The 17,649-nt window shown below is 38.0% G+C and overlaps 1 protein-coding gene across 4 annotated transcripts; it reads right to left on the bottom strand.

The window, feature by feature from the left end:
• Positions 1–1,168: 1,168 nt before the first annotated feature.
• On the bottom strand, positions 1,169–17,649 carry PLRG1 (pleiotropic regulator 1). Of its 4 annotated transcripts, none has more exons than XM_052654658.1 (15): positions 17,555–17,649; positions 15,421–15,527; positions 14,245–14,387; positions 13,223–13,279; positions 12,248–12,341; positions 11,973–12,054; positions 10,328–10,429; positions 9,291–9,383; positions 5,405–5,554; positions 5,213–5,314; positions 4,773–4,875; positions 3,993–4,101; positions 2,888–3,027; positions 2,244–2,437; positions 1,169–1,626 (listed from the first exon to the last, which is right to left on the bottom strand). In XM_052654658.1, the coding sequence occupies exons 1-15, from the start codon at positions 17,561–17,563 to the stop codon at positions 1,567–1,569; spliced, it is 1,545 nt and encodes a 514-aa protein (XP_052510618.1). In that variant the 5' UTR covers positions 17,564–17,649; the 3' UTR covers positions 1,169–1,566. The 4 variants fall into 4 exon arrangements, with proteins under 4 accessions (XP_052510618.1, XP_052510620.1, XP_052510619.1 ...); XM_052654660.1 differs by having other exon boundaries at positions 2,348–2,437; XM_052654659.1 differs by having other exon boundaries at positions 13,223–13,276.

Below are 17,649 nucleotides of genomic sequence, written 5' to 3'. Positions count from 1 at the left end.
AGAAATATATGAAGCCAATCATGAAAGTTCTCCAATAATTCCACTCTCACAAAGCCACTGATAACAGTGTGGTGTTACTTTCCTATTATTTTTTAGAACATTAACAAGTTATCAAAAAAAAATGCTTGTACAACTTCGTTTTTCATATAACAGTAAAATTTGGACATCTTATTATTCCAGAGATATTTCTCACTCTTAATGGAGAGAAACTGAAAATACCATAATATATTAAGCCCTTATTGTTAGGACATCTGGGCTAGTTTTAATTAAAGAACAAAGGTGAAATGAACTTGCTGTGTATACTTGTCAGATTATTCATATTAGGCAGTTTCCTAGTAATTTCATTTCTAATGAAGAGTTGGCCAAAGATTCTTAGCATTTTCAATATACTCTGGAAAACTACCCTCCCTAAAGGCTTAACAACTACACTCCCACCTACAGCATGCAAGATGGGACACGTATATTTGGAAATGCTTATTCAAAATTATGGTTTAATTTCTTCATTTGAAACTATAAACTGATTGTTCTTATAAGTGTGTTTTCTAACTATAGAAAGTGAAGTGTGATAAATTATCTTGACTGATAGGGAATGAGGATCCTAAGGATAGAGGCACAGGCATCAAAAACTTAAACTTTTCCATGGAGTCTCTGCAAAAGACTGCAACCCTTGCTATAGCTTCAATCGGTATCTCCAGTTACTTCTCCAGGGTTTGATACCTATATTAGTAACCTACTGCTTGTGGAATAAAACTGAAACTCAGAACACAAGCTTTCCCTGCTGCCACCAGCTGTTCTCATTCAAGTGCAGCAGACAGCTCTCTGTTCCTGGAACATACACCTCTCATATGTCTGGTTTTTCAGTTCACACTTTGCCTTAGAATACCCTTTCTTTCTGTGACCTCTCAAGACTCACCTCAAACACCACTGACTCCATGAAGTCTTCCACAATCCTTCCCAAGGAAAATAAATGGGCTTTTCCTCTGTGTTATCCTGGTTTTTCACTGGCACTTCTATGACAGTATTTCTGTAGTAAGCTGCTAAAAGTGGAAGTCTTAAAGGACAGACACATCCTATCTGTATACTTTCTGAACAGTACCTAGTGCAGAACTTTGCAGAACATGCACTCAAAAACTGTTGGTGAGATAAACATACATAAGACTTCAAAATCCTTTAATCCCAAAACATCAATCACAGATACCAGTATTTAAGGGTTTAAGAGAAAGATTACTCTCCTCAAAACATGTCCTACTATAGTGAGCAGTTTTGTAAGTTAAAAAAAATGGGGTGTGTTTTAATAGAAGTGGCAAATCATTCTGTTTAGGATAGTTACAGTCAAAAAACTCACATATGCTTGATATGTACATCTTACTTCCTAGGATCTCAAACTGTTAATTTTAGAAATAAAAACATGGGGGAGGACAGTTCATTGTAAAATATGAAAATGCAATGATTCAAGCATGAGTTTTTGCTTTATATTCCTAGCCAGAGCACAAATGACTGGATATTCTCATCAAGGCCAAGCTAAAACGAAACAAAAAAACAAAAACTGCAACGACAACGAACACATCAAAATCTCTTTCTCTTAATAATTTCTGGCTTCCAGCTGACTGGATGAGTTTCTTCTGTCTAAAAACAGAAAAGTAAGTAAGTTAAAACAAAGTATTACTGATCTCCTTCATATTTAATAAGTTCCTTTCTAACAAAAATAAGGCACTTATTCTAAATTATATTACTTGGCATTATACATTTAGCAGTTCTTTAACAATTTTAAGATAGGTGACAAACTTTTGGCACTATTTGATTATTTAGTATATAATAAATATTAAGATAAATAATATTTAATATCTAATAAAGGATGAATGCATTTGCTACAAATTCAGTTTATGGTGTTTCATTTTAAATCAAATGGTTTTTAGATATTCTAGTAATACCTAAGATTCTGATTCTAGAATTAATCTGCATAGCAATCTATTGTTTTGCTGTTATTCTTAGGGTAAGATTTTCTTAATAACTCTAATAAGCAAAGTTGAGATAAAATCAAAACTATCTACGGGTTTGCTGTCATCAATAAAACCAATGCAACAATCTATGAGCAGACACTATTCAACATGACAAATATTTTAGTATTATGAAGATTATTTCCCCTCCTGATAATTTCAATAGCTTTAAAATGAGAAAATGCCTGGAAAATTGGCAAAGCTGATTTTTTCTACTTTAAAATATCTATGAAATACAGAACTTACCGCTGTATCATCCTCTTTGTACACTTTTATGGTTTTATCAGCTTCAGCAGTTAGTAATCGACTTTCAGACTGATCAAAAGCACAAGCAAATATTCCTGACTCACTGTCCAAAGACCCAGGCTGCACTGCTGCATGAACCCTCTGGAAATTGTAGCCAGTTCTCCAGTCCCAGAGATGCATAGTGCCATTGTCAGCTTAAAGGGAAAGACAGGTTACACCAAGTGTCCCCTCAACAGTTCAGCCTGACAAACACTTATTAAGAACCTATCATCAGCCAAGCACCATGGAGTTATAAAGACACACAGGCACTTGAGCTCCTCTTAATATCAATTTGTCTACTTTCATTTGTGCTTAATTCATAATTTATTATAGATCTCAAAAAGCACCACAAAATGACATTTAACTTCAAAACACACAACCAAACTTTAGGTGATTTCTGGCATAAATCCTTAACTTAGATTTATCAATGTGGGAACTTAAAGAGAATTGACCTATGAAATATGCTATATGTATTATGAATTTGCATGAATACACATGTTAAACAGGCAAGTTCTATTCTAATACGTCAGTGTAATGACTTAGAAATTTTATTCACTTAAAAAAAAAAGATAGACTAAAACATATTTATCATAAAAATACTTTACCTCCAGATACAAGCACTCCATCAGAATTTACTGTCAATGTGTTAATAATAGCATTGTGACCAGAAAGATTTTGAATGAAACTTCCATCTGGGAACTTCCACTGTTTTATGTTATCTGGAGAACCAGATGCAAATGTGTAACTGAAATAAGAAAAGAATTAATAATAAAGCAAACAAAGTTAAATACAATGGTGGATTTTAAAAAAATCTTATTATGGCTATATTCTGCATGTATCGTCAGGGTTTATGTAGTTCTGGCAAAATATTATCGTCATACCAAGATAAAAATATCAAGACAAAAAGATCTGTTCCAAGTTATATCAGATTTCTAAATTACTTTAAATGTATGATAAGTCCTAGATTGAAGTTATAGTCTCCTCTCATTTCCCCAGTGCTCTACACTGAGCTAAAGCAATAAACATATAACCCCCTAAAATCACATGAAGGGCAAGGGGTGATTTAAGTGTTTTGGAGAAAACGAGAAAGCCAGAAGAAGGGAGAGAGAAGAAGTGAGAGGAGGAGAGAACGAGGCAAGAGGAAGAGAAAAGGGACTCAGGGAGAGGAAGAAAGGGAGTGAGGGAGACAGGGATCGGAAGGAGGAACAAGATAAACGCAGGGAGGGTGAGGAGGGAGGAGAGGCAGGAGACGAGTGACCTTGGGAGTACCAGGGGACACGGTTTTACAGACAGCAGGTTGTGATGTTATGCTCCATCTATCTATGAATGATGTTCATGATACCTACTATTTTTTTCCTATGTATATTAATTTCTTCACTATGAAATTAACTATTCTATGTTTAGTCCAGTATCCAATAATATTTTTGTCCAAAACTTTAAATCTAGCAACTATTAGCTTCCATTACAACATGCAGCCTGTCACCATGATTTATTTATATTATCTCATTTGACATAATTTTTCACTATGTAGAAAGTTTTCCTCATCTTATGGAGGACAAGAAAAATACTTCACAAGGAAAATAAAGGAAATGCAATGGAACAGGTCTGAAAAATGACTAAATGACTACCAAAGTAGTACTAATTTTGCTATTTCTAAATTATACTAACAATTGAAGGAAGAAGAGAAACTACTTAGGAAAATAAACTTACTGTCTTGGATGTAAAACCACAGCTCTGACTGATTTTTTGTGATTTGTTAATGTGACTCTTGTTTTTCCAGCCACCAAATCCCATAATCGTATTGTAGTATCATGGCTTCCTGTAAGGAGAATCCCCAAAATACAGACCAGAAAAAAAGAATGCAAAAGTTAAATATAATAAAACCTGAAGCATTCTTCTACAGACACATATATATATAAAACAAAAGTCCTATCAACCTTTGACTAACTGCTTTCTATTCTTTCAAAATATCTGGTTGATTTTAATTATTAAATGTAATAAACGCTTAATCTAAAGAGCCAGAACAAATGTGAAAACAAATACATAATGTCATTCCCTAGTGGAGAGGAAGGCAAAAACTCTAATGATTATTTAAATAAAACAAGGGAAGGAATTATTTTCTAGTCTTGAAGATTCATTGCTATTAACCATATTTTAAGCAAAGCAAGAGTCAGATCAGTTCTAAAAGTCAGGGGTAGTGTGTCTTCTAACATTAATTTCTTAGACTGCTAATTTTGAAACTATAAAACAGCACTTAGTTGTATCTAACAGCACTACTTTCTAGTCAAACATTACATGATACAAAGATTCTATGATATATAAAACTTATGATATAAAAACAGAATTAAATGTTACCACAATAAATTTCAAGTGCACACAGAAACACTAAATATATAACACAAAGCAAGAATCACAGTAAATATGAAAAGTATATAATCATAATGCATCCTGATATGAATATACCGTAAACTTGAAAAGTATGGATCATACCAGTGATAATTTGTGGTTCCGCAGCCTGACACCTCACTGTAGCCACCGCATTAGTATGTCCAGATAATGTGTGTACACTGGCTTTAGTTCTCACATCCCAAATCTATAAAAACAGCACACAATACCTCAATGAAAACAGGTATTCCTATCTTCAGGCAAGTAACAAGATCAATTCAAGCATAGGAATTGACTAGAAAACTGTGTGGACCTGTCTGAATAGAATGAAGAAAGTGTGTAAATGAAATAACCTGTCACATTTCGGGGGCAGGCGCCCAACAGTGGACACGGCGAGGCCACAGAGCTGGGGATGAAGACTAGGTGGGATACTGACAGGTCAAAGTAAGGATCTTGAAATTCTCTATCCAGAAACACAGACCTCAGGATCGAGCCAGCACCCTGCAGGAGGCAGTGTATGCACAGACGGGCTCCAGTGCACTTACCCGTGCGGTTGAGTCTCGGCTACAGGTCACCAGCACATCGATGGTCGGGTGCAAATCCAAGCCGTACACGGCACTCAGATGTCCATGATAGTGCCTTATAACCTAAAAAAGAAGGGAGGAGAGTTAACATATCTGTAACTGGGAAGATAAATAGGGGCTCATGATGATTTCAGTCCTCAACTCCACACATACCTTATTATACTCGAGATCCCAGCATTTGACTTGCTTGTCTTCTCCACAGGAGAACAGGTACGGGCTCCTCGTGCTCACTATCACACCACGTACTGTGCTTATGTGCCCAGTTAACGACAGTTTCAACTTGCCACTAGCCAAGTCCCAGATCTGCAATCAAAAAATACTTAATTTTATTCTTGCTGATTATTTCAAAGCAAATTTTTAGAATCTTAATGTGAAAACTGTCTACAAAAGTGAAAGGCAAAAACATATAAAAATATCAAAGTTTGCAAAATAACTCTATCACCAAAAATAAAAACAGGAGAAAGAAAATTAAAAGGCATGCTCAAACTGGGAAAGTATTTGCATAGATGACAAAAAGTCCTTAATATATAAAGGGTATTGAGCCAAAGAATGAATACTGAGATATTAAATTAGTCAAGGATGGCATCAACTTAAAAAAAATCCTGAGTAGCAAATAAAGTATTAAAAAGTTCAACCTCACTACAAATTTTATATACAGTTTTCTTTTTTAAAGATTAGATATTCATTTCTACTTATATTAGTGTGCTAAGTTGCTTCAGTCATGTTCAACTCTTTACGACTCTATGGTCTGTAGCCTGCCACGCTCCTCTGTCCATGGGATTCTCCAGGCGAGAAACTGGACTGGGTTGCTATGCCCCCCTCCAGGGGATCTTCCCAACTCTGGGATCAAACCCACATCTCCTGCACTGCAGGCGGATTCTTTACCTCTGAGCCACCAGGGGAGCCCATCATATTAGTAGGTATTTTTGAAGAAACGTAAGTAATGTCCTGAAAAGGATCCTCTCATATGCTGTAAGCATCAATTCACCCATTTTGGAAAATAATTTAACTTTTGGGTATCAACTTCAAGAATGTCTGACCTTTTAATACTTTTTCTGGCAAACAATAACAAAGCAATACAGAAAATACAGAAAAACAATACAGAAAATTTAAAATACAGAAAAAGCTTTCAGTTCAGTTCAGTCGCTAGTTGTGTCCGACTCTTTGCGACCCCATGAATCACAGCACGCCAGGCCTCCCTGTCCATTACCAACTCCAGGAGTTCACTCAGACTCACGTCCATCGAGTCAGTGATGCCATCCAGCCATCTCATCCTCGGTCGTCCCCTTCTCCTCCTGCCCCCAATCCCTCCCAGTATCAGAGTCTTTTCCAATGAGTCAACTCTTCGAATGAGGTGGCCAAAGTATTGGAGTTTCAGCTTTAGCATCATTCCTTCCAAAGACCACCCAGGGCGGATATCCTTTAGAATGGACTGGTTGGATCTCCTTGCAGTCCAGGGGACTCTCAAGAGTCTTCTCCAATACCACAGTTCAAAAGCATCAATTCTTCAGTGCTCAGCTTTCTTCACAATCCAACTCTAGCATCTATACATGACCACTGGAAAAACCATAGCCTTGACTAGACGGACCTTTGTTGGCAAAGTAATGTCTCTGCTCTTGAATATGCTATCTAGGTTGATCATAACTTTCCTTCCAAGGAGTAAGCGTCTTTTAATTGCGTGGCTGCAGTCACCATCTGCAGTGATTTTGGAGCCCAGAAAAATAAAGTCTGACAGTTTCCACTGTTTCCCCATCTATTTCCTGTGAGGTGATGGGACCAGATGCCATGATCTTCGTTCTGAATGTTGAGTTTTAAGCCAACTTTTTCACTCTTCTCTTTCACTCTCATCAAGAGGCTCTTTAGTTCCTCTTCACTTTCTGCCATAAGGGTGGTATCATCTTTTATCTGAGGTTATTGATATTTCTCCTGGCAATCTTGATTCCAGCCTGTGCTTCTTCCAGCCCAGCGTTTCTCATGATGTACTCTACATAGAAGTTAAATAAGCAGGGTGACGATATACAGCCTTGACGTACTCCTTTTCCTATTTGGAACCAGTCTGTCGTTCCATGTCTAGTTCTAACTGTTGCTTCCTGACCTGCATACAGGTTTCTCAAGAGGCAGGTCAGGTGATCTGGTATTCCCATCTCTTTCAGAATTTTCCACAGTTTATTGTGATCCACACACTCAAAGGCTTTGGCATAGTCAATAAAGCAGAAATAGATCTTTTTCTGGAGCTCTCTTGCTTTTTCCATGATCCAGCGGATGGTGGCAATTTGATCTCTGGTTCCTCTGCCTTTTCTAAAACCAGCTTGAACATCTGGAAGTTCATGGATCACATACTGCTGAAGCCTGGCTTGGAGAATTTTCAGCACTACTTTACTAGCATGTGAGATGAGTGCAATTGTGCAGTAGTTTGAGCATTCTTTGGCATTGCCTTTCTTTGGAAATGGAATGGAAACTGACCTTTTCCAGTCCTGTGGCCACTGCTGAGTTGTCCAAACTTGCTGGCATATTGAGTGTAGCACTTTCACAGCATCATCTTTCAGGATTTGAAAGAGCTCCACTGGAATTCCATCATCTCCACTAGCTTTGTTCATCGTGATGCTTTCTAAGGCCCACTTGACTTCCCATTCCAGGATGTCTGGCTCTAGAAGAGTGATCACACCATCGTGATTATCTGGGTCGTGAAGATCTTTTTTGTACAGTTCTTCTGTGTATTCTTGCCACCTCTTCTTAATATCTTCTGCTTCTGTTAAGGCAATACCATTTCTGTCCTTTATCGAGCCCATCTTTGCATGAAATGTTCCCTTGGTATCTCTAATTTTCTTGAAGAGATCTCTAGTCTTTCCCACTCTGTTGTTTTTCTCTATTTCTTCACACTGATCGCTGAGGAAGGCTTTCTTATCTCTTCTTGCTATCTTTGGAACTCTGCATTCAGATGCTTATATCTTTTCTTTTCTCCTTTGCCTTTTGCTTCTCTTCTTTTCACAGCTATTTGTAAAGCTATTTGAAAAAGCTTTAGGCCCATAGTAATTACACGTAAGCATTGCTTATAATAGTGAGAAATGAGGAAGCTAAAAGACTTTAATGTTCAACAGTAGGAAAACAGACTACAGCGTATCCAAAGATAAAAATACTATAGAAGCACTTGAAAAGATGTTCAGTGGAGGGGTGGATAGGCAGTTTGGGATTCAGAGATACAACCTAGTATATGTAGAACTGACAGACAACAAGGTCCTAATATATGGCTCAGGGAACTATATTCAATATCCTGTAATAAACCATACACATATATATATGTATACACACACGTATATGGGGCATCCCAGGTAGCATTAGTGGTAAAGAACTCGCCTGCAAATGCTGGAAACGTAAGAAACACGGGTTTGATCCCTGGGTTGGGAAGGTCCCCTTAAGAAGGGAACGGCTACCCACTCCAGTATTCAGGCCAGGAGAATTCCATGGACTGTATAGTCCATGGGGTCTCAAAGAGTCAGACACAACTGAGTGACTTTCACTTTCACTTAAGTGAAAAATAAACCTGGGACAGAATTACATATTGAACATGAATTTTTAAGAGATACACATTTATAACCACAGGAAAAATGCTCAGAAGAAAATGCAGATACACATACACAGAGAAGTTAAAAATAAATTTATTCAAATATCTGACAGTAATAGGATTATGTATGGGTCTACATTCTTTTATTCTCCTTTACATTTTCCACATTTTTTAATAGATAAGCCTGCTTTAATTCTGTAATCAGAAGGCGAGAAAATATTAAGGAATTACTTGGAGATAGTCAGCATGCACTATCTGGGAAAAAGCTGTTGTTTAAATACCACTTTCTCAAACAGATACTTATTTGGGACATTTAACTGGTACAAATTATTTTAACAGGCAATAAATTTTACTGCACACTCAGGTCTACAAATAGAGAACTACAACAGCAGTTACCCAGAGGAAAGGACTTAAAACACACCAAAATTACATGGCAAACAAAAAATCATATTTACTTTTTTCTTCTTTTCTTATTACCTTTATAGTTCTGTCAGCAGATCCAGTAACAAACCACTGATTACCAGGTTCCACAGCAATACATCGAACCCAGCCAAGATGCCCACTGATCACCTGTATTAAGAAAAAAGACGGAATGAGCAAGCTCACTACACATAAGCTAAAGCTGATTCAATTTCAAGTCATCATACTTATGTTAAATTTCATCCAATCTGACTTGCACTACCCCTATCCTCAAATGATAAGTTTATAAGATTAACTGCTAATTAGATTTTAAAATAAGTGTTAAATTATCTTCAACTTGTGAATGGATGAATATACAAACTGTGGTATATCTATACAATGGACTACTGCTTGACAATAAAAAGGAATGTATTAGTACATGCCACAACTTAGATGAATCTAAAAGCAGTAAGCTGAGTGAAGAAACTCAGCCCCGAAAGATATATACTAAATTTACGATACAACTGAAAAGCACAACTATAATGATAGAAAACAGATGAATGGTTGGCAGGGTAGGGAAGGGTGTGATTATAAAAAACAGCCCAGGGGTATGTGTGAATTGATAGAACTTCTAATTATCCAGATTGTGGTAGTGGCTAACCAAGTTTATAACCTTTAAGATTTATTAGATCTACACACCAAAACAAAGTCTATTTATACTACGGTAACATGTACACCTGTATGTTTCCTACTATTTACATTTTAATTAATATTTGGTACATTTGAAATGTCCTGATGCATTGATTTTCTCCTTGACCTTCATAAAGAACACCTCAAACACATTCCTAAATTTACTTTGTGTGCTCTCCATTCAGGAGCTTTCTATCAATATTTTATACTACATTTTATACAAAATATAAGTATATAACTTGTACTTAATGGAGTCTACTTTCCAAGATATCTTTTAAGATAGTGCCTAACCCCCTTCCTCCCAACCCTGAACTACCAGCTGTCATATATTCACTGTCTCCTCTTTATTCTAGTCCTTGACTCTTGTTTAACTGGAAAGCAGTGATCATGTTTCCTATAGTGCAATAACAGACAGATTCACTCACTCTGTAGAGTTTCCACGGTGGGTGCCACTGGGGTTTTGGCATTGTAGGGGCTTTTTTAGCCATCAGTGCAGAGTTCTTGGCATTGCCACCCTCCATAACAACCTAGATAAGGAAAAGATCACATTATTATTAAAGACATCATATCTACAATTTCATGTTATCAATTCTAAAATGGAAAGTCAAAGAGGGGATTTATGAAAGGTTTTTTTCTTTTAATGAAAGAAAGATGAAAAATATTAGCATACCCAGAAAATGAGTCTAAGATTTACAATCAGAACTATATGTTCTGTTTGTTAATTTTGACTTTAAAACACAAAAAATCTCACGAGGCAGAACCTTAGCACTGAAAGCACAAATCAATGTGCATGGGTTCAAAACCCAATTCTGTCCATTACCAGCTGAAGACCTGAGGTAAAAAATTAAGTAATTTCTGTGCCTCATTAGTAAAATGCAAATAACAGCAATTGCCCCATAGAATGATTCTGAGGACTATGACAGAGTGGTAAGTGCTCAATGTAAACTCCGATTTTTCTTTAAGTAACTGTAAGTGGATTAATGCTACCGCCTTTGTCACATTTTAACATTATTGATCTAACATTACAAAGGAGATTGAAAGTTCCTTCTATTTATCTCCTACAAAAGTATTTCAAGACTATATAAGGGTATACTAGCTGATATAAACATCTACTGCTAGCATTCCATCCAAAAACCACTGACGTTCATAAACCACCTGCCCTCAAGAAGCTTATGTTATATCCTAAGCAGGCAGAAAGTCTGGGCAGGTCCTGTGAATGGAGGCTAAAGAAAAATGTGGTGGGAGGACTACAAATTCACTCACTTCATAAAGCAACCACACAACACACTGAGGAAGTAAGGCCTGTACTTATGTCAAGTGACAGCATAATAAAGCAAACTGTATTTTCAGTTATTCTTTCTACAACTACTTTCATCGATAACAACAGCTGCCATTTACTTACAAACAGATAAACTATATATTTCTAAATGCTCATTTATAAAATACTAGTTGTATAGCCTATGAATACTATGATGCTAGTAGCACTCAACTCGAACAGGATAAACCAACTGAGAGCTTAATAAAAGACACTTCACGTCTAACACATACTAATACAATACTAATACAAGCTTCAGAACAACAGTGCTTGTATTTTTAATACTGGTTAACAAACAGCAGCATCACAGTATCCTCATCAAAATAACGGTCATTCTCAACATACAAGACACAGGATTAACAGAATTTCTTTTGTCAGTTCACTAGCAACTTAAATTTTAAGGCTATGAAATATTAACAACAAGCTCAGGAAGAATCTGCTTGCTATTGCAGGAGACCTGGGTTCAATCCCTGGGTTGGGAAGATCCCCTGGAGAAGAGAATGGCAACCCATTCCGGTATTATTGCTGGAAAATTCCATGGGCAGAGGTGCCTGGAGGGCTATAGTCCCTGGGGTCACAAAGAGTTGGACAGGACTGAGAGACTAACACTTTCACTTTCAGGCTGCCATTTACTTGAAAAATTCCAAGGAAAACGTTCATTCATTTAACACTTCAGGTGAGACTCTTAAGAGTAAAGGGACACAGGCAGTATGCTCCACAGTCAGAAACCCGCAGCATGGTCGACACAGACTCACCGCCCCCGCAGGCTGCGCGCGGTCAGGAGCTCCGGGGTGTCGGTATTCACCTCCAGTAGGCACAGGACGATTTGCATCAGCTCTGAGGAAAAAGAACCACCACACTGTAAGTAAGCAATGCCTCCAGTCACTTCATCTGTAGGACTGACTCTTTTTTAAGTTTTTGTAAGCACTGGTAAAGGAAAATGTCACATAATACATAATTACAAAGAAACAAATTTAAATATGAGAAAAAAATGCAAGCAGTAAACTATTAGAAGCATAATATTTCCTACCTGGCTTGAGAAGCAGGTAATGCCACAGCTAAGGACTGTGCAGCTGATTCACTTGGCATTCTTTGGATCTTAGTGTCTGCTGTCAAAGCAACCCCTGTTAAAATTAGAAAAAAATAAACTATTTTTTGTATCTATCTTTGCTTTCATTTATATGCATTTACAATAAAAAACTAGAGTAAGACATGGCAAAAAGGAAATGGTAATTATCTCCAGGTGGTGATATTACAAAAATTTTTATTATATTTTGCAGGTCTTTTGTTTTTAACTCTTCTGTAGTAAATATTGCCCAATGTATATCTCAAATTTATCTCACATATTTAATCAAAATAGCTTGATATGAACATAGCCCAACATAGTAGTTAAATTCAATGCATAATAGTTAAATCTCTATTCTCTTAGGATACTACTTTCAAATATAAAAATTAAGCAGTTCCCCAAATACTAACAGAGTGTTTCCAAGGGTAAATGTAAATTCCTACAACAAAAAGCAGCAATTTACCTGTGCTTTCAATGTCGTGAATTCTGTCCTCTAGAATGACTAGAATCTAGGCATATACTAAGCTTTGTGTCCTCCACTCTGATTCCGGCCCCTCTACTTGTGTGCTAATTCCTCTACACACACAACATAGCCGGGATATGTTTCTATCAAACCTGCTTCTACACGAACATTTTCAACACTTTTATAAGCTTTGTGATATTAATGTGTCTAACTAAACCTCCAGGTAATAAGCTTGTCTTAGTCCGGAAAAGTCTTTTGAATTCTTAGCACAGTGCCTGATGAAAAATAGGTGCTTAATTTAGTTTGCAGAATGACTGCATATGAAACTTATGTTAATTCTTATCTAAAATGCTCTGCCTGAATACCTGGTGATGGAGCTTATCTCATATTCTACAGGCAATGGGGATCATATTATTGGCTCATTCGTGGAAATGTAAGTTACAATAAGACATTTTCAAATACAATAGTTCACTTACCAGGTCCTGGTGGATATGGATGTGTACCTGTCACCAAATATTCAACTTCTTGTCCTACTGAAAGAGTGAACAAAAAAATTCATCAATGGCAAATTACCTTATATACATGCCCTATTTCTTTTAATGAATTAAATAATATTAAATTATCAACTGGATTTCTTAAGTTTTCCCAACTAATCAAGTCTCAGAAATAAGGTAAGTTGATCATTTTTGTTTTGTATTCTGGAGACATATACACAGCTATTTCCTTGGCCATTTGCTGATGTGAGGTCAAGAAAGCTTGTAAGTTTGTTACACAGCAATGGTGTATAGAAAGGTCATCCTGGCAAGTAAGAATCCACTCAGGCTTATCTTCTAAGAAAATGGTTTTCTTGTGGAACTTAGGATTATCTTTATTTACTATGATTTTAGTACTTAATATCACCTCTCTGAATTATAGCCAAAACAGATAGATGCCCTCTCCACAGGTTAGGAATTTTCCCTTTAGTCTCCACTATGACTATCTCCATATTCTAAGAATCTCCGTCATCATCATAACACTGTTTTTCAATTTCATATAAGGAAAAAAATCCACCAACCAATAATCTCACTCATTATGCTGCTGCTAAGTCGCTTCAGTCATGTCCAACTCTGTGCGACCCCACAGACGGCAGCCCACCAGGCTCCCCTCTCCCTGGATTTCTCCAGGCAAGAACACCGGAGCCGGTTTTCATTTCCTTCTCCAATGCATGAAAGTGAAAACTGAAAGTGAAGTTGCTTAGTCGTGTCCGACTCTTAGCGACCCCATGGACTGCAGCCCACCAGGCTCCTCCATCCATGGGATTTTCCAGGCAAGAGTACTGGAGTGGGGTGCCATTGGTGAATGAGGAAATCAGGACTTTTACTATAATCTTGGTACAGCTGTTAAATAGGATTGTGATTCTAATAAGTCCTTCCAGGAGGAGCACTAATAAGATATTTTCATTTTTTTATTTTTAAAATTCACATTTAAATCCTAACATTTCTGACAAAGTCACACTCACCTTGATTGGCAGGGTACTGTTTGTGTCCATATGAATCTGATGCACTCTGAGGGACTTTCTCTTTAAGATTTTCTTTGGAAGTAGGCATATGCAACACAGGACCATATTCATTACGTAGCTTGATTGCCATTTTCCGTTTGTGACTATTTAAAAATTATAAGCACAAAAATGTATCTTTGAATACTTTAAATATATTTACGAATGTAAATACATTTACATTATATATTATGTAGATAGCTAGGACACAAATTTTTAAACAGCTTAAGCTTGCCTAATCTTAATGTAGAAAAAGTTTCTGGTAAGATTTTAAAGTTAAACAACATTTAAAAAAATTTCCAAGTGCATTTCCACACTGTTCACAATCTACCACACAGCATCCATTAAGCTGAGTATATTTCGGTTTGTTAACCAATTATAAAAAACCTTCATGTTGATTTATTGAAGGTCTAACTGATTTTAAAATATACAGAAACTAATATATCCTTTAAAAAACCTCAGAGTCAATATACTTCCCTTCATATGTCTAAATGTAAAAATACAGTAAGAGTTTCTATAGCAACCTTTCTTAGATATATCTAGAAAGACTAATTAAAACTAATCCAAGTACTTAGTTCAGTATTTTAGAAAGAAATGCAAGTACTATGCTACTTTTAAGGACAGCCCACTTTGTTAATTAAATATAAATGCTTGTTTGAGGAATTAGGTAGATTTTAAAAGAAGGGTAAAGGACAAAGAAGGAACACTGCACATAATGCAATCTCAGACTGGAGCTGGAGATGTAGAACCAAAAATATGCCACCACTCAAGAATCTTCATCATACTAACGAGAAAAGATGGGAGTAGAGGTACTGGCCAGGTACAATTTCAGCTCAGCAAGGCTCTGAGAGCAGCAGGAAGCTGAAAGCACATACAAAGTGATTGATTATAAAATATAACACCTAAAAGGGACTCTCCTAATTACTGGGTATTTGTAAAATGCAATTAATTAACAGGAATTTTTCTGTAAAAAGCCAAAAAGAAAAGTTAAATCAGCTGAAACTATGCCAAAACATTACTAATAGATCTCCTAAGAGTTAGTATGACTCACTAATTTTTAAAGGTTCCCCTCTCCCTGCTCTCTTCCCCCATTATTAAAAGTTGGAAACATTCTAGCAATTGAAAAGGAACTATCCCTACCTCTCTTCATCCAAAGGCACAGGTTTTCCATTATCAGCCACAAACATGTCATGGGTTCTCTTCAACGACCTGAACACAAGCGTGTGTACAGAATGCTTCTGCACCTCCTAAAAAGAAAGAGTGTAATTACATACCTAGCTACAAATTACATACATCATAATCTAAACTGAAGCAAATTAATTATAAACTTTACACTTTTAAATGTGTAAAACTTTGTACCACTCACCACAGCTATTTATAACAAGCTATAGGAGACAAGTTCAGAGAAGAGGAGGAAGCTCCTCCTGGGCCACAGCCCCAGCTATACCAACTGAATGATGCCTGAAATCAGTCATATGTTCAATAAACAATGAGTTCCTATTAAATGAGTGCCAGGTACTGTGCTAGAAACTAACAAAGAAATAATGAAAAGGCAGCCACCATCCCTGTGCTCACAAGGAAACATATAAAAATAGGGTAAGCAATTTTAATAATTGCTATGAAGGAAACAAGCAGGGGACTGAGACAGAACAGAGCAAGACCTTAGGCTGGTTACGTATATCTCTCTGAGGTGGCAGCTAAGCAGAGAAGTAATCAGTCTTGCACAAAATAGAGGTAAGAACAATCCAGGCAGGACTTCTCCGGTGGTACAGCAGATCAGAATCTGTCTGCCAATGGGGGGACACAGGTTCCATCCCTGGTCGGGGAAGAATCCACAGGCCACAGAACAACTAAAGTCCCTGCGCCACAACTACAGGAGGCCGTGCGCCTCGAGTCTGTGCTCGGCAAAGAGAAGCTACCGCGATGAGAATGTCCCGCACCGCAATGAAGAGTAGCCCCTCCTTCCTTGCAACTGCAGAAAGCCCAAGAGCAGGAACGAAGACCCAGCGAAACTGAAAAAAATCAATCAATCAAAAAAAAAAAAAAAAAATCCAGACAAGGAGAAAAAGCCATATACAAAAGCGTTCTGTAACTGAAATACTGCCAGGAGCTGTAGTACATAATGTACAGTACAGAAGCCGTAGAACATAGTATAGGTTAGGTGAAAAGGAGGGCTCATGATGGAAGATGAGGTTGTAAGGACAGACCAGGTCCCAATAAGTTGTTTTTTATACCATTGCAACAGTGTGCATTTTTGCTCTAGTTTCACATAGGGCCACTAAAGTCTCATGCAAGAAAAGCTGGATCAACTTAGGTTTTAAACAGATCAATTTGGTGCGGAAGGGAGAGGGATGACAAACGCGGAAGCAAAAAGACCGACCACCTAAAAGCAAATGCATCAGCTGGTGGAAGATGATGCGGTCTGAATTCAGGTGAGGACAGTGGGCCTAGACAAAGAGCCCAGAATTCTGAGATGAGATGAACAGAGCTTGCTAACAGAATGATAGTCAGGGGGAAATGCAAAAATTCAAGAATGGCAGGTTTTCCCGGAAAAGAGCTTAAATAGGAGACAAAGTGAGATGAGAGGAGACCACCAGTGAGGACATAGAGTCACTGACTACCGAGCAGACGGCGAGTACCTGTGGTCAAACATCGATGTTCAATAAATGCCCCGCCTCCGTGACGAACTCCGTACCCAAGGACCGCGTGAAAACTGGAGTAATTGCCTCAGGCTTCCCGCCTGGAAGGCCTTCCCTCACAGCTCAGTTGGTTAAAAAAACAAAACAACAAAACCCGCCTGCAATGCAGGAGACCCTGGCTCGATTCCTGAGTCGGGAAGATCTGCTGGAGAAGGGAAAGGCTACCCACTCCTACCCACGCCAGTATTCCCTGGGCTTCCCTTTGGCTCAGCTGGTAGAGAATCCACCCGCAATGCGGGAGACCTGGGTTCGATCCCTGGGTTGGGAAGATCCTCTTGGAGAAGGGAAAGGCTACCCACTTCAGCATTCTGGCCTGGAGAATTCCATGGACTGTATAGTCCATGGGGTCGCGAAGAGTCGGACACGACTGAGCGACTTTCGCTTCACTTCACAACTCTGGCTTCTCTTCCTCCAGAAAACCTTACGAGACCACCCGGTCTCGGCCAAACAGCCTCCCTTCGCAGCCACTTCTCTCTCCAGTTCCCACACTCCCAAACCCTCGCTCGCCCACGCCCGCCGCCAAAGAAAAACAATCCAGAAGCAGACGGCCCCTGAGCACCCAAGTGTCACTTTACCTCGACCATGGCTCCGCCGTCTATACAGGCGCCCCAGCAGGGAAGAAGCACTACTCAACAGACAGGACAGAAACCGCCGCCACGACGGCTCAGCC

Source organism: Budorcas taxicolor, chromosome 17 (assembly GCF_023091745.1).
Source record: "Budorcas taxicolor isolate Tak-1 chromosome 17, Takin1.1, whole genome shotgun sequence".
In the NCBI taxonomy this organism is placed as follows: domain Eukaryota; kingdom Metazoa; phylum Chordata; class Mammalia; order Artiodactyla; family Bovidae; genus Budorcas; species Budorcas taxicolor.
This window is presented reverse-complemented; position numbering and strand designations above follow the sequence as displayed.

What these genes read in the sequence shown, in the direction of transcription:
- PLRG1 (XM_052654658.1), bottom strand. An exon ending in GTGGTTTTACATCCAAGACA is followed by an intron (nt 3,028 to 3,992) that starts GTAAGTTTATTT and finishes TTCTTATTTCAG; the next exon opens with TTACACATTTGCATCTGGTT. An exon ending in TGGAGTGCTTGTATCTGGAG is followed by an intron (nt 2,438 to 2,887) that starts GTAAAGTATTTT and finishes TTTCCCTTTAAG; the next exon opens with CTGACAATGGCACTATGCAT.